Genomic DNA, 20,503 nt, shown 5'->3' with positions numbered 1-20,503 from the left:
AAACAAGTGAATAACTCTCAGCATATTGTATTCCTCACAAGGAGTCAAACCGAACCCACACCTGAAAAGCAGTTCAGAGACGGTTTTTGAGAGAACCGGAAACTGAATTGGAACTGAAAACCTCTGAATCGCATTGAACCTGAACTGGAACCAATCCCAAAAAAACAAAAATCTGTAACCAGTTCAAAATCATAGGTTCAATAATCAGGCACTGGGGAAAGGTCTTTTGGGTTTGCTGAGGAAGGGTCTTTCTCTGCTTCACCCCGAGAGAGAGAGAGAGAGAGAGAGAGACTAAACTTCCCAAGAAGCCATTGAAGGAGGTGAGGCAGAGAGAGGTTCTGGGATTGGTAGTTATCCTGTCATGCCCAGTTGAGGACGGCCCATAGAAGGGAACTATAACTCCCAGAACACCTCCCTTCCACCACTGAGGGTGCTTGGTTCCTGCTCTGCAAGTCAATGTAGAAAGGGCATTTTCTAGGCTGAAATTCATTTTGTCACTTCAGCAGTCAAAATATGACTGACAGAGTTCTGAAGGATGTTTTACTAATGCATGGAAATAACTTGTTTTAAAATAATTTTTCTATAAAGAAATATTTATCGTATTCTTTTGCTAGAAGTTACAAAGCAAGCATAAGAGCGTGTGACATTAATCTGCAGGAAATGTACCTGAACTGGTTCAAACAGGTTCAATGTGATTGAAATGGTTATCGAACCATCATTCTAAGTTAGTGTCTGAAGCGGAACAGAACCAAAGAGTTAAAACATGTTGATGAACCTGAAACACAACTAACCCACAACTGTTAATAGTTCGACTCCCTTATTTTTCACATAATTAGCTTAACTTGCACATTTCTGTTTCCCCTGGACTGCATCAATAATGTGGATTTTAATGAAATACTCCTCTTTCCTCTGTGCTGAGCTGTTTTAAATACATTAAATTAAAAATGAATTTCTGTTTACATTAGCATTATTTTAGCCAAAAGATAAAGACCACTTATATACCAGTTACAGCACATTGGGATGCCTGCATTCCATCAATACACCAAATGGTTGTTTGCTTTAAGTTGCAGTGACTTATAGTAATGGAATATACTGAAAGGATACAAAATAACCTATCCATTATTCAAAATTCCTGTCATCTTAACATTATCTGTTGCACCAAACAGTGCTAATGACAAACAGATGGAGTCATCCATCTCTTTTTAGGGGACACAAGGAATACAACATTCAGTCTTATATCAGCAATTTTACGTTGGCATGAGACCTTGAGGAAGTTTGAGAAGAAAGAAGGTATTTTATAGCTAGTGCCACAGCATAGTACTTACAATTAAGCAATGAGAATATATTTCAGAAGAGATACTTTTAAAAATACATATATATGGAGATCAACACATTTTTCCAAAATCAAAACAGTCAAATATGTCATACAGTCTGTTTCTATTTACTTTGTTGCCCTGGATTTATAACTTGGGCTGTATTCATACACTATTTATATCAGAACTACAAAACTCTGCCTTAACTAAACTAACTATTATTTAGAAACAAGTAATTTTGGACAATTGGGGAGGTCATGCCGACCGCCCAGCGGCATTTTCCAGCAGAGACAGATCAGACATGTACAGTGCTCGACATTAAAAGTCAGTGTTTCACATCAGTTAGAACATAGTGGTATTTAAGACTACAACAATTTCCCTCTATACTTAGATAGGTGATATCTGTAATAAAATGTGTGGGTAAATGTGGATTTTTAATGCCTTCTGCTGTAGCATGCAATCGGTTTAAACAACTGTATATGATTAGGTCTATCATCCTGATTAAATTCAATGTGTTACCATCTTACATACAAAAGGAATACACTTTTTGCACATATGGTAATTTGCCAGTTTTGCATTACAAAACAAAGATAGTTGTCCTATCTCTCTCCCGTATTCTGTGCATCTTTCATTCCCTGTTCATATTCTTGTTCCACTTGATTTAATCTAACCTGCTTCTGCTTAATTCACCGAGGAATTTGATTGGTTGGCTGTGAAGAAATTCCTAAACAGAAGAAACTCTGCCTACAAAATACTTATTAGGAGATGGATCTATGTATACAGCTCTGGCCCCGATAATACTCTGTCTGGGATTGATCTGAAAGAGGTGTGAGCTGAACAGGCTGAAACTGCTTCTATTAGACTGGTCACAGTCTTTTTAGTTTGTGCCTATATAATCTCACTTATCACTGGTCAGTGTGAAGCTTTCTCTAGTGAGCATGGGCACCTAAATGTCAATTTCTGTAGAACTTATGCTTTCATTTAAGAACAAAAAATTAAGTTTCTAGTATCTAGTTTCTAGTCAATTAAGATAGTCTTCTCAAAGGAGAACTCGTAAATGAATGCAGTTCAGTCTTCTTGAGTCTGCAGACAGATACAGGTCTCCTCTGAGGCTCATATCTTTGCCAAGCAAAAGCAGAGAGAAATTAGAAAATGACTGGTTTATTTCACAGCTGTTATTCAGAACCATGAGGCCACTGACTGGTCTCTGCTTGCTCCACATGAGGCACGTTGCGGCCACAGATTCCGCAAGTACTGACTGGGAACTCTGAGCTATATTTTGCTGATTTGAGGGTAGATTAGAGTTTCAATAGAATCCAGATTGACAGGCTTAATTCTCTTCTATTCAAATTCTTATATGGCACCCAACATGTCTAAATATCCAATACAAACTGATGGCAGTTAAAGATTTGTAGCTGGTAATTATAAAGGTATCAACTGTAACATGACCAGTTGTGTCTGTCCAAATGTCTCCATCAAGTCTAGTACAACTGAAAACAAAGAAGAGTTTCACTGAAGTGAAATTACAAAAATAGGGATATGAACTTGTTTGCTATTTCTGTACTGAATCCCGATGTGTATTGATTGCATGTTGAGTTCTCTAAATGCAAAGGAACAGCAGGATTCAGTTTGCTATTGAAAACTTTTAAAATAATACCTGAAGATTTGAACAGAGCATTCCTTTAGGCCCTGACTCTACAGTCCCCAAGGCAAAACTCTCATTGACTCAGTGGGGGATTTACTTTTTTTTCAGCCCCCAACATGGTTTCACAAACAAGCTGTGCAATAGTTGGCTATCACGGTGTCTGATATGCTTGTAGAATCATATGAGGGGTGTGACGGAGGAACAGGGCAGAAGGATACATACATATAGTTTCACAGGGACACCCTGGGTCAGACATATGCACCATGAGCCACTAAAGGAGGGTGTGAGGTCTCTACCAACAGCCAGTAGCCCACTGGTCATCATAATCGTTGAGAAATGTCTGTACAGATAATTATTATGAATTTATGTGCCCATACTGAAAATTATGTTAAGGCAGTATCCAGAAGGTGGCATGTCTCGGAAGGTTCCTTTCAGGCAGGGGGTCACAGACACTTATCGCTCCGTCTGGTCATTCTGTGTCCCAGTATATGCCTATTTGCAGCCTGAGTCATATGCTGATAAAGTGTTTGTGAAATCTACAAGGAAGATGTATACAGTAAATAACCACTTTATGAATAAGGACAATGGATTGTTCTAATATATCTGGAGAGCGAACAGGCACCTGGGACCTTTCACTGAGAAGACAGCTGACAGAGTCACTTGTCTTATGAATGGAGGGTCACTGCCAAACTTGGCTGTAAAAAGGCAGAAAGACTTCAGGTGAGCACTGCTCTGTAAGACAGCTAAGTAGCTAAGTAAGTCTAGTTCTATAACGTGTGTTATGATTTTATTCCATATGTAACAATTTGTTTCCAATTTGTCTACTTGCTGTCACTTGAATCTCTATACTTTAAATAAAAACTTTTACTTGTTTTCACTAGTGAGATGCCTCACAACCCAGGGTACACCTGGGAAGTGTGACAAGGGAGTCTAAAAAGGGAAATGAATCTCTCAGCATAAAACATCCAATCCAAAGAAACTACTGATGCTTATTTTCACCCACTTTCCCTTACTGCTGTAACTGAAATCTTACTATTGTAGCCTGTGTAGATATTCTTCACTGCCTAGCAGGTGCTAATGATGTTTTGCTGAGAAAATAAGCAAAAGGAGGGGAAAACACTTTTGTAATAGAACATGGGACCTACACGGTACTCTACAGCTGTGTTTAGTTTATTCGTTTAGAGAGCTAGGAAACAAAATAAAAATCAACATTTAGAGTTGTGTTAACAGCTCACAAAACAAGAAACAACATTGAACAGAATCAAAATATAGCAAACCAAGCTTCAAAAATTATTTTAGAGAAAAAAGCACCAAGGATCCAATCTTGTTTCCACTGCAACTAACACAAGTTTTTACTTAACGGTGAACATTAGGAATTTGCACCCCCTCCCCCACAAAAATTCCCCAATATAGTAGGAGGTCTTCACTGCAAAAAAGAGGCTCAAGATCTGCAGTGAAAAAAATGTAGGCATAAAGTTGTGTCTGAACCTTTTTGCACACCTCAGTGTGTGTAGACAGCATCCCAATGTTATGGTTTAAATCACCCACCCAGAGCACAGTGGAATCACTGGAAAGGATTCTATTGACTTCAGTGGACATAGCAGTAGTCTATATATTGGAAAAGACTAGCTTGAAACGTATTCATTTCTCTCAATCCAGGGGATACTCTAGAACACAGTCCCTGTTCAGCCTGTGAAAGAAAAGTGGGGGTAGCCATGCGAGAGTGGGGATTTTCAAAATGATCCTCAACATTTACCATCCAGGCACAACAACATCTGTTCCCCCACTGTTTGCTGTGATGATTGATGATAATGAAAAAACTCCCTGGGCTGCATTCTCTGTTCTGCTACGTCAGTGCCAAGTGGATGAAAACTTAACAAAAATGGCCACGAGAACATTCCTCTTGCAGAGAGGAAAGCTTCACTGACATAAAGCCGGCATAGAGCGTGTTGAAAGAGAGAGGCAGCGTGACAGGAATGGCCAAGGGCCCTACATCTCACCTGCTCATCAGATTGTGGTATGCAAACAACATTTACTCTTTGGGTTTAATGCTCATACTTTGTATATTTGCATTTAACATTCTAGTCAGCACACCCATCTCTCCTATCTCTATTTTCCAATTTCTTGCAGCAGAAAATTTAGATGGTTGAGTTTGGTCACTCACCCACAATGTGTAGGATCCCCTGCGACTGCCTGGAAAAGTCAGCATGCTCTGATCTGAAACAGCAACAGATGCCAGACCACTGCTTCTGGACTGTGGCCAATCAAAATCAGCCTCCGCCTGCTCAGCTTTACCTTTTTGCTTTCTTATAATCTGTAGGGTTGAAATTAAAAAAAAAAAAAAAGTTACTGGAAAGTCCTGCCCAGAGCCATATGGCTCAAAATGCATTGGCTGTGTCAAGATGAACAGCGTGGAATAGAGTTTTCATTTAGCTTCGGCCCCAGCTAATTCAAGTTTGATTTTCACAACCTGCACTTATTTCTTCTTATCTGAAGTCAGAGGTTTGCAAGATAATAAAGTCATTATCGAATATCTGTAGGAACACCAGAACTGAATTAAAACAATATGGAAATCTATACCCCACCAATGGTACTGACAGTGTGATCTATATCTGGTAGCCAAGTATACATTTTCTAAGAATAAGAATGCATAAGTAGATGAATATTGGTATGGAATCATAGAATAAAGGAGATGGGCTAGATTTCTAAAGCACATCTAACTCCTATGGACTTTTAAAGGGAGTTAGGTGCTTAAGCACCATTTTCTTAGATTCATAGATTCTCAGGCTGGAAGGGACGACTGTGATCATTTAGTCCGAGTTCCTGCATTACACAGGCCATTGAACTTCCCTGAATTTATTCCTGTTTGAACAAGAGCATATGTTTTAGAACAACATCCCATCTCGATATAAAAATTGCCACTGATGAAAAACCACTTCAACCCTTGGTAAATTACCTTCACTGTTAAAAATGTACACCTTATTTCCGGTCTGAATTTGTATAGTTTCATCTTCCGGCAATTGGATTATGTTATACCTTTGTCTGCTAGACTGAAGAGCACATTTTCTAATATTTGTTCCCCATGGATGTACTTAAAGACTATAATCAAGTCATCCCTTAACCTTCTCTTCATTAAGCAAAACTGATTGATCTCCTTGAGTCTAAGGGTATGTCTACACTGGCAGAGTTACATCACTGGCAGCTACATCGCCACTCAGAGAGCACTGAAGGGAAACCACTGTTGTGTGTTCACACTGTTAGCTGCCTGTGCAATAGTGTGTTCACACTTGCAGCGGTATTTGGAGCGGCGCACTCTGGGCAGCTATCCCACAGAGCATCTCTTCCTCTTCTGTCACTAAGAGTTGTGGGAAGGCGGAGGGGGTCACGGGGCATCCTGGGTCCTGTCCCAATGCCCTGTGATGCATTGCTTCACATCCCAGCAATCCCTGTGCTTCCGTCTGCATTCGGCGCCATCTTTCAACAGTTTGTGTACTGTGAGCTCTGCCTCTTCAAGCTGCAGGAATGGATCCCGCACTGTTGACCAGTATGCTGCTCGCTGTCACTAACACGTCACGCGTGGCAGTGGAGTTATTCCTTAAACTACAAAGGCAAGAGGAGTGCGACATTGATCTTGCCACATGTAGTAGCTATGACACGAGATTGCTTGTAGCTTTCACAGAGGTGCTGACCACAGTGGAACGCTGCTTTTGGGCTCAGGAAACAAGCACTGAGTGGTGGGATCACATCGTCATGCATGTCTGGGATGATGAGCAGTGGCTGCAAAACTTTCAGATGAGGAAAGCCACGTTCATTGGACTGCGTGATGAGCTTGCCCCAGCCCCGCGGCGCAAGGACACGAGAAGGAGAACTGCCGTGTTGTGGGAGAAGCGTGTGGCAATTGCAATGTGGAAGCTGGCTACTCCAGACTGCTACCAATCGGTTGCTAACCAGTTCAGAGTGGGAAAGTCGACCGTTGGAAGTGTGCAGGGCCATTAATCACATCCTGCCCGAAAAGACTGTGACTCTGGGCAACGTGTGAGACATTCTGGATGGCTTTGCACAAATGGGCTTCCCGAACTGCGGAGGGGTGATAGATGGCACGCATATTCCAATTCTGGCACCAGACCACCTAGCCACCGAATACATTAATCGGAAGGGGTATTTCTCTATGGTTCTCCAGGCGCTTGTGGATCACTGTGGGCATTTCACGGACATTAATGCAGGCTGGTGCAGAAAGGTGCATGACGAACACATCTTTTGGAACACTGGACTGTTCAGGAAGCTGCAAGCAGGGACTTTCTTCCTGGACGAGAAGATCACCATAGGGGAAGTCGAAATGCCCACTGTGATCCTGGGAGACCCTGCCTACTCCTTAAAGCCGTGGCTTATGAAGCCATACACAGGGAACCTTGACAGCAGCAAGGAGTGATTCAACAGGCTGAACAAGTACAGAATGACTGCTGAGTGTGCTTTTAGCTCTTTAAAGGCCCGCTGGTGCTGCCTATATGGGAGTCTGGACCTGGCTGATGACCATATTCCCATGCTTATAGCCGGGTGCCGTACAATCCATAATATTTGTGAAGGGTAGGGTGAAAGCTTCACTCAGGGCTGGACCTCTGAGGCTCAGTACCTGGAGGCTGATTTGAACAGCCAGAGACCAGGGCTATTGGAGGGGCACAGCGCCGGGACATAAGGATCAGGGATGTCTTGAGGCAGCAATTTGAAGCTGAAAGCCAGGAATATTTGTTGCTCTGCTCGGGAGTACAGTGCTTGTAATGCTAGGAGGTGATTGTGACTGGCACAGAGGATGCACTATGAAGGTGTAAGAAAATTGCCTGTTGCTTTGCAGGGCTCTCTTTGCTTTCCATTAATGGAATAAAGATTGCTTTCAAACCCAAACAATTCTTTTATTAAAAAACAACAACCGGAGGACAGAGACAAACAAAAAAAACACATCAGCACTGTGAGGGGTGGGGAAAGGGAGGGTCCCAGGAGAAGGTGGGGTCCTGGGGCGGTTAAAGATTTGTGTATGCCAGATATCATACGCAACCTTGTCCTTTGGAGTACAGTGCAGTGTATACTATATTTCAGCAGGGCTAAACTGCAGAGGGACGGGTGTTGAGTGCAGTAGGTACTGGGAGTCCGCAGGGCTGGACTGTGATGGGGGAGGAGTGGAATGCAGCAGGTACAGACTGGAGCCAGGAGGTTGATAAGAGTGTGTTGGCGGGGTCTGGGGGGCGCATGGGAAAGAGTTTTGCAACAGTGGCTGCAGGTGAGGGTGGGTGCGGAGCTGCTTGGTTTGCAGTGCTAGTAGTGTCTGGAGTGTGTCCACTTGGGGCTCCATAACCTTTAAGGGCCACTCCGTGGCTTCATTCTGGTGTGCCGTGTTCTCCTTTCGGTCCCTCTTCTCGCTGTCCTGCCACTCCTTTGATTCTTGTTTTTCAGCCGCGGCGTGCATCATGACATCACGCAGAAAGTCCTCTTTAGTTTTTCATGGCTGCTTTCTAATTCTGCGCAGCCATTCAGCCGGCGATAACAAAGAGGGAGGCTGGGCTCCCAAGGTCATATCTATAAAGCCAAAATGCAACGTTTTACAGAAGAAGTATGTTTGCAACACACGAACAACACTGATTCAGTGATTTAAAATGCAGCCACTATTCACATACCTGTCACTAACTGGCTGACCCCAGACAAGCACACATGAGCCACAAGACCCCCAAAATGGCGAGTAACCGCAGGGGCAATCAATGTTCCAGGACCGTACTGTATACTGGGCACATGGCTCTTGGGGAGAGCCAGCACTGTATGGGGGCCTTATAATCATTCCTGTCCCCACATTTTCCACAGGCTGTGCTCATTATGGAAGATATCTCGCTGCTGAGGGTGAGCAGGGAATCAAGGGAGGGTCTTCTCCAAGACTGCGGCTTCCACCCTGGCCCTTATGCAGCTTGCCTGTGTGCAGCAATGGACCGTCCACCCCTGTGACGGCAGAGTGGCGTGGGAAAGTTACCCTTAATGGGGCAAGAAACAAAGCAGCTCTGCCAAAGAACCTGCAGCAGCAGATTGCCCAGTATCTCCATGAGAGTTTCGTGGAGATCTCTGAGGCAGATTCCTGTGAAGTGAGTGAGTCAATCAACACCCTGTTCCGCCGCTCAGACTAGGCAGGTGGTGGTACGTGCATCACACAGACACAAACCTGCTTTCTGCAACGCTCCTGCCCCTAGCAACTCACCGGGATGGCGAGTTATATGGGCCCATGGTGCCCGGGCTCCAGCAAATTCCGGTCCCGGGGGGCCCGACTCCACCAATGTTCAGGGCCCAGTCTCTCCCCCGGTCCCACCTGCCACTCCCACGTGCCTCCCCCGGCCCCACCTGCCGCTCCCGTGTGCCTCCCCCGAGCATCCCTGGCTGCCCCCTGCAGCTCTGCTCTGTGCTCCCTCGCTGACCACTCCCACTTACAAGGGAGTGGCGCCGGGGGCAGGCTGAGGCCGCTGCTGGGCCTGAGGAGGGAGAAGGCGCATGGCAGCCCGCCCCAGCAGGTGACTTTGACGGGGGGGACTTATCCTGGCCGGACCTCTTGAGCAGCAGCCGAGGGGGGCTTGGCTGAGTGTCGTGCTGTGGTGGCCGGGGAGACGGTCCCCCCACCCCCTCAGCTCGCTACTGCCGGTGGGGAGATGGCTGGGGGAAGTCCTCCTCTCTGGCCCCACACTTGCCTACTGCACCCCAAACTCCTCATCCTTGGCCCAGCCCCATGTCCTGCATCCTCTCCCACAGCTCAACACTCTGTCTGAGCCCAGAGCCTGCACCCAACACCCAAACCCCCTCCCAGAGCCCACACCCCCTCTTGCATCCCAATCCCTGTCCCAGCCCAGAGCCAGCACCCAAACTCCCTCCCAGAGCCTTAGGCGGGGGTGTGTGTGGGGGGGGAGGGGCGGTGGCGGGTGGGTGGGTGGGAATTTGACCTGTTCTGGGCACCACCAAAAATTATACAAACCTGCCATCCCTTCAACTTGCTTCAGTGCTTCCCAAAATCAAAGCCACTTACCAGGGGCCTCCTGTCCTGTTTGTGCTTCATCAAGATCCGACAGCTGAGACTGGCTAACTTCCTCCGGGGTAGAGAAGAGCTCCTGGCTGCATGCATCTCTGACCTCCAAGTCATCCTCTGCCTCTGGGTCCCCCTCCCACTCCACATCCTCATCCAAGATTTCCTCTTCCTGGCTCAGTCCACTGTTGACTGGCCCATGAGCCACCAAAATATCCACAGTGGCCTTCACAGTGGAGGTGGGTTGCCACTGAGTATCGCATCCAGCTCTTAGTAGAACCCGAAGCTCATGGGCGCAGCACTGGAATGGCCGTTTGCCTCCCACACCTTGTGGTAGGCGTTCCGCAGCTCCTTCACTTTGACCCTGCACTGCAGTGTGTCCCGGTCATGGCCCCTTTCTGTCATGCACCGTGAAATCAGTCCGTAGGTATCATCAGTTCCTACGGCTGAGGCGCAGCTGGGACTAGACAGCCTCCTCTCCCCAAATGCCAATGAGGTCCAGCAGCTCGGCATTGCTCCAAGCGGGGGATCACCTGGTGCGTGGAGCAGGCATGGCCATCTGGAAAGATGCAGTGAGAACACTGCACGCATCACTGAGCAAACAGGAAGGGGATTTTCAAAATTCCCAAGGAATGTACAGGGTGGGGCTGTTGGTCACCCGAGGGCAGGTCACCCGAGGGCAGGGTAGTAGAGTTCAAACTGATGACCAGAGAGGCAAGAACAGGCATTGTGGGACACCTCGCGGAGGCCAGTCGCAGCGCTGTAATCGACCAGGGTGTCTACACTGGCACCATGGCGCTGAAGGCCCGGCGCAGAAAGCCGTACGCCTCTCGTCGGGGTGGGTTTTTTACAGCGCTGCAACTGCACAGTTTCTGCGCACTAAGTGGCTTGGCAGTGTGTGCACCTCGGGAGTTACACCACAGAAAGCTGCTTCCCTGCGCAGAAACTTGCCAGTGTAGACAAGGCCTAACACTATAAGGCAGAGTTTCAATTTCTTTAATCATTCTTGTGGCACTTCTCTGAACCCTCTCCAACTTTTCAACATCTTTCTTGAATTGCAGACACCAGAACTGGACACAGAATTTCAGGAGTGGTCACACCAGTGCCAAATACAGAGGTAAAATAATCTCTCTACTCCTATTTGAGATTCCCCTGTTTATTCATCCAAGGAACGCATTAGCCCTAACAGCGTTGGACTGGGAGCTCATGTTCAGCTGACTATCCACCATGACCCTCAAATCTTTTTCAGAGTCACTGCTTCTCGGAATACAGTCCCCCATCCTGTAAGCATGGCCTATGTTCTTTGTTCTTAAATGTATACATTTTCATTTAGCCATATGAAAATGCATAGTGTTTGCTTGCATCCAGTTTATCACGTGATCCAGATTGCTCTGTATTGGTGACTTTTCCTCTACGTTATTTACACTCCCCCAATTTTTGTGTCATCTGAAAATTCCATCAGTGATGATTCTATGGTTTCTTCCAGGTCATTAATACTAACGTCAACTAGTATGGGGCCAAGAACTGCGTGACCCCACTAGAAATACATGTACTTAATGATGATTCCCCAATTACAATTACATGTTGAGACCTATCAGTTAGCCAGTTTTTAATTGATTTAATATGTGCCATGTTAATTATATATTGTTCTAGTTCTTTAATCAAAATGTTATATGGTACCACACGAAATGCCTTAGAGAAGCCTAAGTATATTAAATCAACCCTATCACCTTTATCAACCAAACTTGCCAAAAAAAGATTTCAAGTTAGTTTGACAGGTTCTATTTTCTATAAACCCATGTTGATTGGGATTAATTCTTTTACCCTCCTTTAATCAAGTCTTGTGTCAGCTGCTCCATTATCTTGTTTGCAGTCGATATGAGGCTAACAGAACTATAATGATTATAGTCATGTTTACTATTTTAAAATATTGGCACATTAGCTTTCTTTTAGACTCCTAAAACTTCCCGAATGTGTTCTATGAGTATTGGGAATCAACATTAATACTAAACGATATGTTCGGCCCCCTCTTTTATAACTCTTGGTAAGTTGTCTGGACCTACTGATTTAAAAATGCTCAATTTTAGTAGCTGCTGTTTAACATCTTCCTGAGCGGAATGGAATGGAAAGTGTTTCACCATCATCTGATACGACCAAATCATCTGTTTTCCCTCCCATTACAGAACAGAAATATTCATTGAACACTTTGGCCTGTTCTGCATTATTATTGACAATTCTACCATTTTCATTTAGTCATGGATCAATACCATAGCTAGGATTCCTTTTGTTCATTATATACTTTAAAAATCCCTTTTTTTTGGCCCTTAACTCTGCTAGCCACTGATTTTCCCTTGTGTCCTTTTGCTTTCCCTATTAATTGTCTGTAATTGCTAGTTTCTGATTTATATTCATTACTGTGAACTTCCTCTTTTGTTCATTTGTTACATACATTTTTATAGCTACCTTCATTTCCCCCTAAATGTTTGAAAATGTACCTTTGAAAATCTACTCCATCTGCAGACAAAAAAAGATCGAGTAGATTATCAAATCCATCTCCCTGCCACTGTGGGATTGTTCTCTGTAATACTTGAGCTCGGTGAAATATTTTTGACACAAATTCACCGAAGAGATTCATCCGGAAGTTTTTTTTTTGAGGCTAGATTCACAAAGGCACTTAGGTGCTATTCATAAAACAGCAAGAGGAGGTGGTGGTGACCTGCTACCCAATAGCCCAGTGGTTAGGGCACTCATCTGCAATACGCAAGCCTCCATACAGTCAGAGTAGATATCTGTACCCCAGTCTACAACCTTCCAGGTGAATGCTCTAGCCACAAGGCTATAGAGGAGAACACGCTTTCCCCCTGCCCTCTTCCAATGACGCTTCCAATTTCTTTTGTTTTAATTTTAAAAAGCAGTTAAAAGTGCCTAAAATCAAAACAAAATGTTTCATTTGACCACAAATGAAATTTCTGGTGCTTTGTTTTGCCAAGAAAATTTTTCGTTTCAGATCGCTTCAGAACAATTTTTCCCCTCGATTACTCGTACAGTTCTATGTAATGTATGTATCACTTTTCCCTGTCTGATTTGTAATGATCTTTGGGAAATTATTCTATAGTGAAACAGATCTCATCGTCAGGCAGCTTTGGACAAACTTGCCAACAGTTCCAATTTGGTTGGGATGGTCCAGGTTTGATTCTCCTGGATAGGGTTTTAAAGTCTTCTGACCAATTTCCCAGGAGCTGCTGCAGCAGGAGGCAGGATATTTTCCATTGAGCTGCTCCTCTCCTGGATATCCTTGTCATCCACACATACACTTTCAATCCTTTTCGGATATGCATCATCTTCCGTGAGTTAAATCAAACCTTGATAGATGACAGAGCTGTCTTCTAGCCATTTAAAATTCCAAATACAATTTGCAACAGCAAAGCTGCATCGCATACCTTCTGCACTATGGTAGTGGCAAGCTCTTCAATCAGCTCCTCCTTATGTTCCCGTAAATAACAAGCCTCGTTCTGTTTGTCCTGCACAAAGATACAATTTATAAATAGTACATAGTCACATTTGAGTGGTATTTTTACAAGATCAATATAAAAAGAAAAATGAGTAACATGCAGAAGGAACTGAATGTAAGTAACTCTAATTTATTGGACTATCCTGTATTTCTGAAGTGGAACATGCGTGCTATCTTGATAATAACTTTCAGAGAAACAGCACACAATTCTTTTAGCTAATGCAGTAAGATAATTCATCACTGCATTATGTTTTCTTTGATTTTCACTCACCTTTCCACTATTACTTGAATAAAGAAAAAACTGATCTATATAAGCCAGCTGAATGTTAATTAAATATTTTTACCAGGCTTTCACCATATGTCTCTGCCTTGGAAATGGCTTCTTCTACTGCTTCTTCTGCCACACGTAAGGCCACAGCTAGGGTGTCCATCATACTATGTCCTAGTCAAAAAGCAAACAAAATACCCACATTTATGCTCAGCTGCAAAATTCAGACCAAGATTCTTCAGCTTCAGTAATTCTTAGATCTAGGATTTTGGTATAGTCTACTGCAGAGATGCAGAGCCAGACACCAATCCCAAGCTGATCAAGATGCATAGGAACATAAGAATGGCCATACTGGGTCAGACCAACGGTCCATCTAGCCCAGAATCTTGTCTTCCAACAGTGGCTGGTGCCAGATGGTTCCGAGGGAATGAACAGAACAGGGCAATTATCAAAAGCCATCCCCCATTGTCCACTTCCAGCTTCTAGCAGTCAGAAGTTCAGGGACACTCAGAGCGTGAAGTTGCATCTCTGACCATGTTGGCTAATGGCCATTAATGGACCTATCCTCCACAAACTTCCAGAGGCTGACTCTGTGTTCTGTGAAGAAGTACTTCCTTCCTTATGTTTGTTTTAAATCTGCTGCCTATTAATTTCATTGGGTGCCCCTGGTTCTCGTGTTATGAGAAGGGATAAATAACACTTTCTTATTCACTTTCGCCACACTTTACACGATTTCATCGACCTCTATCATATCCCTTCTTAGTCTTCTCTTTTCTAAACTGAACAGTGCAACTCTTTTTAATCTCTCCTCATAGAGAAGCTGTTCCATACCCCTTATCATTTGTGCTGCCGTCCTCTGTACTTTTTCCAATTTTCATACACATTTTTTAGACAGGGCAACCCGAACTGCACGCAGTATTCAAGATGTAGGCTTACCATGGACTTATATAGCAGCATTAAGACATTTTATGTATTATTATCTATTTGTTTCCTAATGGTTCCTAACATTGTTAGTTTTTTTTGAGTGCTGTTGCACATTGAGTGGATGTTTTCAGAGAGCTATCCACAGTGATTCCAAAATCTCTTTCTTGAGTGGTAAGAGCTAATTTAAACCCCATCATTTTATATGTATAGTTGGTATTATATTTTCCAATGTGCCTTACTTCGCATTTAACAACATTGAATTTCATCTGCCATTTTGTTGCCCAGTCACCCAGTTTTGTGAAATCATTTTGTAACTCTTTAGTCTGCTTTGGACTGAACTATCTTGAGTAATTGTACGTTGTCTGGAAACTTTGCCAACTCACTGTTTACTCCTTTTTCCAGATCGCTTATGAATATGTTGACCTGCACTGGTCCTAGTACAGATCTTCAGGGGTCCTGTTATTTACCTCTCTTCACTGTGAAAACTGACCATTTATTCTTACTCTTTGTTTTCTATATTTTAACCAGTTACTAGATCCATGAGAGGACCTTCCCTCTTATCGCTTGACTGTTCACTTTGCTTAAGAACCTTTGGTGAGGGATGTTGTCAAAAGCTTTCTGAAAGTCCAGGTACACAATATCAACTAGATCACCCTTATTCACATGCTTGTTGACCACCTCAAAGAATTCTAATAGATTGGTGAGGCATGATTTCCCTTTACAAAAGGTGTGTTGACTCTACTGTGTTCATCTATGCATCTGATCATTCTGTTCTTTATTATAGTTTCAACCAATTTCCCTGGTACTAAAGTTAGGCTTACTGGCCTGTAGTTGCCAGGATCACCTCTGGAGCCTTTTTTTAAAAAAATCAGCATTAGATATCCTACAGTCATCAGTATAGTGGCTGATTTAAGGGATAGGTTAAATACAACAGTCAGTAGTTTTGCAATTTCATATTTGAATTCCTTCAGAACTCTTGAGTGAATACTGTCTGGTCCTAGTGACTTCTTAGTATTGAATTTATCAATGTGTTTCAAAACCTCCTCTATTAACATCTAAATCTGGGACAATTCCTCAGATTTGTCACCTACAAAGAATGGCTCAGGTGTGGCAATCTCCTTCACATCCTCTGCAGTTAAGACCAATGCAAAGAATTCATTTAGCTTCTCTGCAACGGTCTTGCCTTCTCTGAGTGCTCCTTTAGAACCTCAATCGTTCAATGGCCCCACTGACAGGGGGGCTTCCTGCTTCTGATGTACTTAAAAAAATTTTTGCTGTTAGTTTTTCTGTCTTTTGCTAGTTGCTCTTCAAATTCTTTTTTGGCCTGCCTAATTATACGTTTACACTTGACTTGCCAGAGTATATGTTCTATTCTATTTTCCTCAGTAGGATTTGACTTTCAATTTTTGAATGCTTGCAGGCATTTCACTCGTGACTGTTCCTTTTAATTTCTGTTTAACTAGCTTCCTCATTTTTGTGTAGTTCCCATTTCTGAAGTTAAATGCTACTGTGGTGGGTTTCATTGATATTTTTCCTCCAAAAGGATGTTAAATTTAATCACATTATGGTCGCTTTTACCACATGGTTCAGCTATATTCACGTCTTGGACCAGAGCCTGTGCTCAACTTAGGCCTAATCAAGAACTGCCTCTCCCCTTATGGGTTCCAGGACTGGCTGCTCCAAGGAGCAGTCATTAATGGTGTCTAGACATTTTATCTCTGTGTCATATCCTGAGGTGACATGTCCCCAATCAATATAGGGACAGTTGAAATCCCCCATTATTATTGAGTTTTCTGTTTTTGTAACCTGTCTAATCTCCCTGAGTATTTCACAGTCACCATCACCATCCTGGTCAGGTGGTCAGTAGTTCATTCCTACTGCTATACTCCTATTTTTCAAGTGTGGAATTTCGATCCATGGAGATTCCATGTCACAGTTTGAGTCATTTAAGACTTTTACTATATTTGACTCTACGCTGTTTTTCGCACATAATGCCACCTCCCCTCTCCTCCCCCAGCACAACCTGCTCAGTCATTGCTATATATTTTGTATGTGTATTACTGTGTCCCATTGCTTTTCATAGTTCTAGCAAGTTTCTGTGATGCCTATCATATAAATATCCTCATTTAATATCAGGCACTCAAGTTCACCCATCTTAGTATTTAGACTTCTTGCATTTGTATACAAGCACTGATAAAATTTTTAAGTATTTAGTTGTCTGCCTTCACGTGATGTAATTGAACAGGAATCTTTTTTGTTAGACTGTTTCTCTTCATTTCCTGACTGTACTTTATCAAATTCTAGCCTCTCCTCTTTACTAGGCTATGGAGTATCCCCAAGGGACGTCTCTGTCTGAACTGTGTGCTCCTCTGCACCTGTTGACTCCCCCCCAGCCTTAGTTTAAAAACTCCTTTATAACCTTTTTAAGTTTACATGCCAGCAATCTGGTTCCATTTTGGTTTAGCTGGAGCCCATCCTTCCTGTACAGGCTCCTCCTTTCCCCAAAGGTTCCCCAGTTCCTAATAAACCTAAATCCCTTCTCCAAACATCATCCTCTTATCCACGCATTGATACCCTGCAGTTCTGCCTGTCTAACTGGCCCTGCGCGTGGAATTGGAAACATTTCAGAGAAGGCTACCATGGAGGTCCTGGACTTAAATCTCTTACCAAGCAGCCTAAATTTGGCCTCCAGGACCTCTTTCTCCTACCTTTCCCGATGTCATTGCACATGCACTTTGGTTCTCAGAACCATGGCGACAGCATAAACATCTCAATAGACAGCAAAAATGTCGGGTGGTTTGTATCCATTGCTATATTCTGCATCTATGGCACGTCTATAGTGCCCTGCAGTTCAGATTATGGGGGCGTGACAGCAGCACTCACCAAAGTGCTGCACTGTAAATCCCCCTTGTGGAATTGAACTAAATGTTAAACTAAATGAACTAAAATGTTCCTAGTTTGCATTAATGTAGTCCTCTTCAAACAGCGCTACATTAATGCAACGTAGGAACCTACGTTGCGGGGGGGATAGCTCAGTGGTTTGAGCATTGGCCTGCTAAACCCAGTGTTGTGAGTTCAATCGTTGAGGGGGCCATTTAGGGATCTGGGGCAAAAATTGGGGACTGGTCCTGCTTTGAGCAGGGGGTTGGACTAGATGACCTCCTGAGGTCCCTTCCAACCCAGATATTCTATGATTCTATGAAGCTTGTGTTCATGCCTGCAGCATCCACACATGGGAGTCATCGTGCAGCACTTTGGTGTGCACTGCTATTCACACTCCCGTAATCCAAACTGCCGGACATTTCCCTAAAAATACAGTATTGACAGAGGCCACTAACTTTCTCAACTTAAATAATATGTCACTTACCATTTTAAACAGAAAAACACAATATTTCTACAAAGTCCATGCAGGGAGACTATCAATGTGCTTACTTTAGTTGGGTAGTTATGATGAGAGGAATGTTTGTAACAGAATTTAACAAAAGCTGAGACATCTATGAAAAACAAGTGTGTATGAGCAGTAGGGGAAAATCATGTGTGAGAGAGAACAAACTCTGAACATGATATGTACAGTATTAAGGAAACCTTATTGAAGTGAATGCATAATAGCCATGATGCAAAACAGATAAAGTCTAGCATGTGCCCTGTAAACCACAGAAGCTCTGGTAACTCCCTAAAGGTTTTAGCTAAAAGATTAGTGATCCTATAAACTTTTCATCACCAGGGGCCAATGTGACTTGGAGACCCTCCAGCACTGTAGGCTATTTGTCGAATAACTCGATCAGTAACAGCTCAGTTTTAGTGCAAATGAATTTTAAGTAGAGTTACCTTCTGTCTGCCTGTAGAATGTAGAGTCACTGCCACAAATGCTTCCTTCATTTTCTACGCTTCCTTCAAAAAAGCTTCCTTCTACTCAAGAAGACAGCACAACACATATTGTATAGAAATATTCAGTATATTATTAGGTTAAAGTACTCTTACAAAAAGTAGTGGTCTTTCTAACCACTATAGAGGAGTAGTCTGAAAATTACTGTTTGAATTTCAGCTGCTATACAAAAACGTTATTTCTTTTATATGAAAGATTTCTCAAATGGGGCTTGTAAATTACGGATGGAGAGAGAGAGAGAGAGAGAGAGAGAGGGAGGAAGAAGTTGCTTAAATGCAGAACTTGTCAAATGAAAGCTAGTGCAGTGAACTTGCTTTTAACATGACATTTTGGGCTTGAAACAGATCCTGGATTTTAAAGGCCACTACAGTATAAATAAAACAAACCGAGACATTTAAACCTCTATTTATCTTCAAATGAAACAAGAGGGTTATCTTACCGTCACACTGAAAATAGAAAAAGAAAGTTAGCAATGACATTTAGATGCTGAGGCCTTCTTCAGAAAGGTCTCCTATATCCTGCACATCCTCACTTACGTATCCTGCATGTTATTACTCATGTGAGCAGTCTCGTTTAAAGGCATAATTCAACGAGACTACTTTTGAGAATAAGGAATGCCTCGGTGCATAAGGTTTTGCAGGATCGGTATCTTGACTTTTTTTATTTTCTGCATATATTTAAATTAATTGTTTTGTGCCATTTGCATCTCACCCACTAAATGTAGCATCCCCACCTTTATTTTTTCATTTCCATTTTTGAAGATTTTTTTTTTAAATTTGATAAGAAAAAAAAGTAACCTATTGAAATGGAATCTTTTAGGCCTGCATTCTCCTGTTCTACCTACAGGCTTGCCATGTACTGCTAAGTAGTATTAAAAGAGCCACGTAGAGTTGCCTTCATCCAGGTGCACACAGCCTTGCTATTAATTTTTGTCTTCCAAGTGCTTATCTTATCTTCAGGAAAGAATAAAAGAAAGACTTTATAGAAAACATAAACCCTGTAGAAAACACAAACTCTGTACAGATTTCAATCGAATTACACTAGGGATGAATTTGGCCCAGCGGAGACAAATCATCTCAGAAAGATTCGACTGGTTCTGGTTCTGCTTCTGAATCATTTGCTATTCAATTACAAAAAATGTGCCAGCATGACAGCAAGAAAGCACTGTCCCCAGACTCACAGAATACCTTCAATTACTAGTTTTATGGGGGGGATGCATCATCTCTCCATAGTTAGTTAGGAAAGAATTACAGCTCATTCTAGAAGGCTGACATTGATATTAAATTGATCACATTTCTTCCCCAGTTACTTGAGAAACTTAAAATGTACGTCGCAGCTGCAATTCACCTGGGGCCAAATTCTATGGCAAACAGGCAAAACTCCAATTGTGATATGGACTGCAAGATTCGGCCTTCATTAGTCAAATTTTGCATTAAGTGCAATGGAAAACCTCAGCTCCAAAATTCTGTTCTCATTCATTATCTACACGGAACTTTCGGAGCCCTAACTCATGGAGAGCAGAAACAGAGCTGAGATTTGCTTTGTAGATCTGAGAGCAGAATTCTGCCTTATAGATTATCTAAACTTTGACTAGTTAAATAGCTCAAACCTAGCCCAACTCTCTAGATATTTAACTCCTTATAGTCCCCTGCTGTAATTCTTCTGAAAAATTTTAATTTTCCTTCCCCCCCCAAAAAACCTTTCAGAACTCTGATTGGGTCCATCATGTGAGTTAATGTGGATGAGTCTATAAGAAATTAAAACTGTACTGTACCTATTATTTCAGAACAAACGCCGCTCTCCAGTCTATGTTTTCTGTATAAATTCTTCAGGACTTTGGCACTACCAAAACGCTTGAAGCGACTTTTCACATTATTGTAATACCATTCCAGGGACTGGGTCCTCAGGAGTCTA

At 42.8% G+C, this 20,503-nt stretch overlaps 1 protein-coding gene across 8 annotated transcripts in view; it reads right to left on the bottom strand.

Moving 5' to 3' along the window:
- Positions 1 to 20,503, bottom strand: part of MYRIP (myosin VIIA and Rab interacting protein) — a 348,446-nt gene that overhangs the window by 62,755 nt on the left and 265,188 nt on the right. For 7 of the 8 annotated variants that reach the window (XM_073333104.2, XM_073333103.2, XM_073333105.2 and 4 more), the window contains 5 exons: positions 20,364 to 20,500; positions 18,532 to 18,612; positions 13,856 to 13,953; positions 13,441 to 13,521; positions 5,123 to 5,272 (listed from right to left, as the gene is read on the bottom strand). In XM_073333104.2, coding sequence (XP_073189205.2) covers positions 5,123 to 5,272; positions 13,441 to 13,521; positions 13,856 to 13,953; positions 18,532 to 18,612; positions 20,364 to 20,500 — 547 coding nt within the window. The remainder of the gene's footprint in view (positions 1 to 5,122; positions 5,273 to 13,440; positions 13,522 to 13,855; positions 13,954 to 18,531; positions 18,613 to 20,363; positions 20,501 to 20,503) is intronic. The other variant, XM_073333109.2, reaches the window with a different exon arrangement.

Source organism: Lepidochelys kempii, chromosome 2 (genome assembly GCF_965140285.1).
Source record: "Lepidochelys kempii isolate rLepKem1 chromosome 2, rLepKem1.hap1, whole genome shotgun sequence".
NCBI classification, from domain to species: Eukaryota; Metazoa; Chordata; order Testudines; family Cheloniidae; genus Lepidochelys; species Lepidochelys kempii.
The sequence above is the reverse complement of the archived record's forward strand: the minus strand, read 5'-3'. Positions and strand labels throughout refer to the sequence as shown.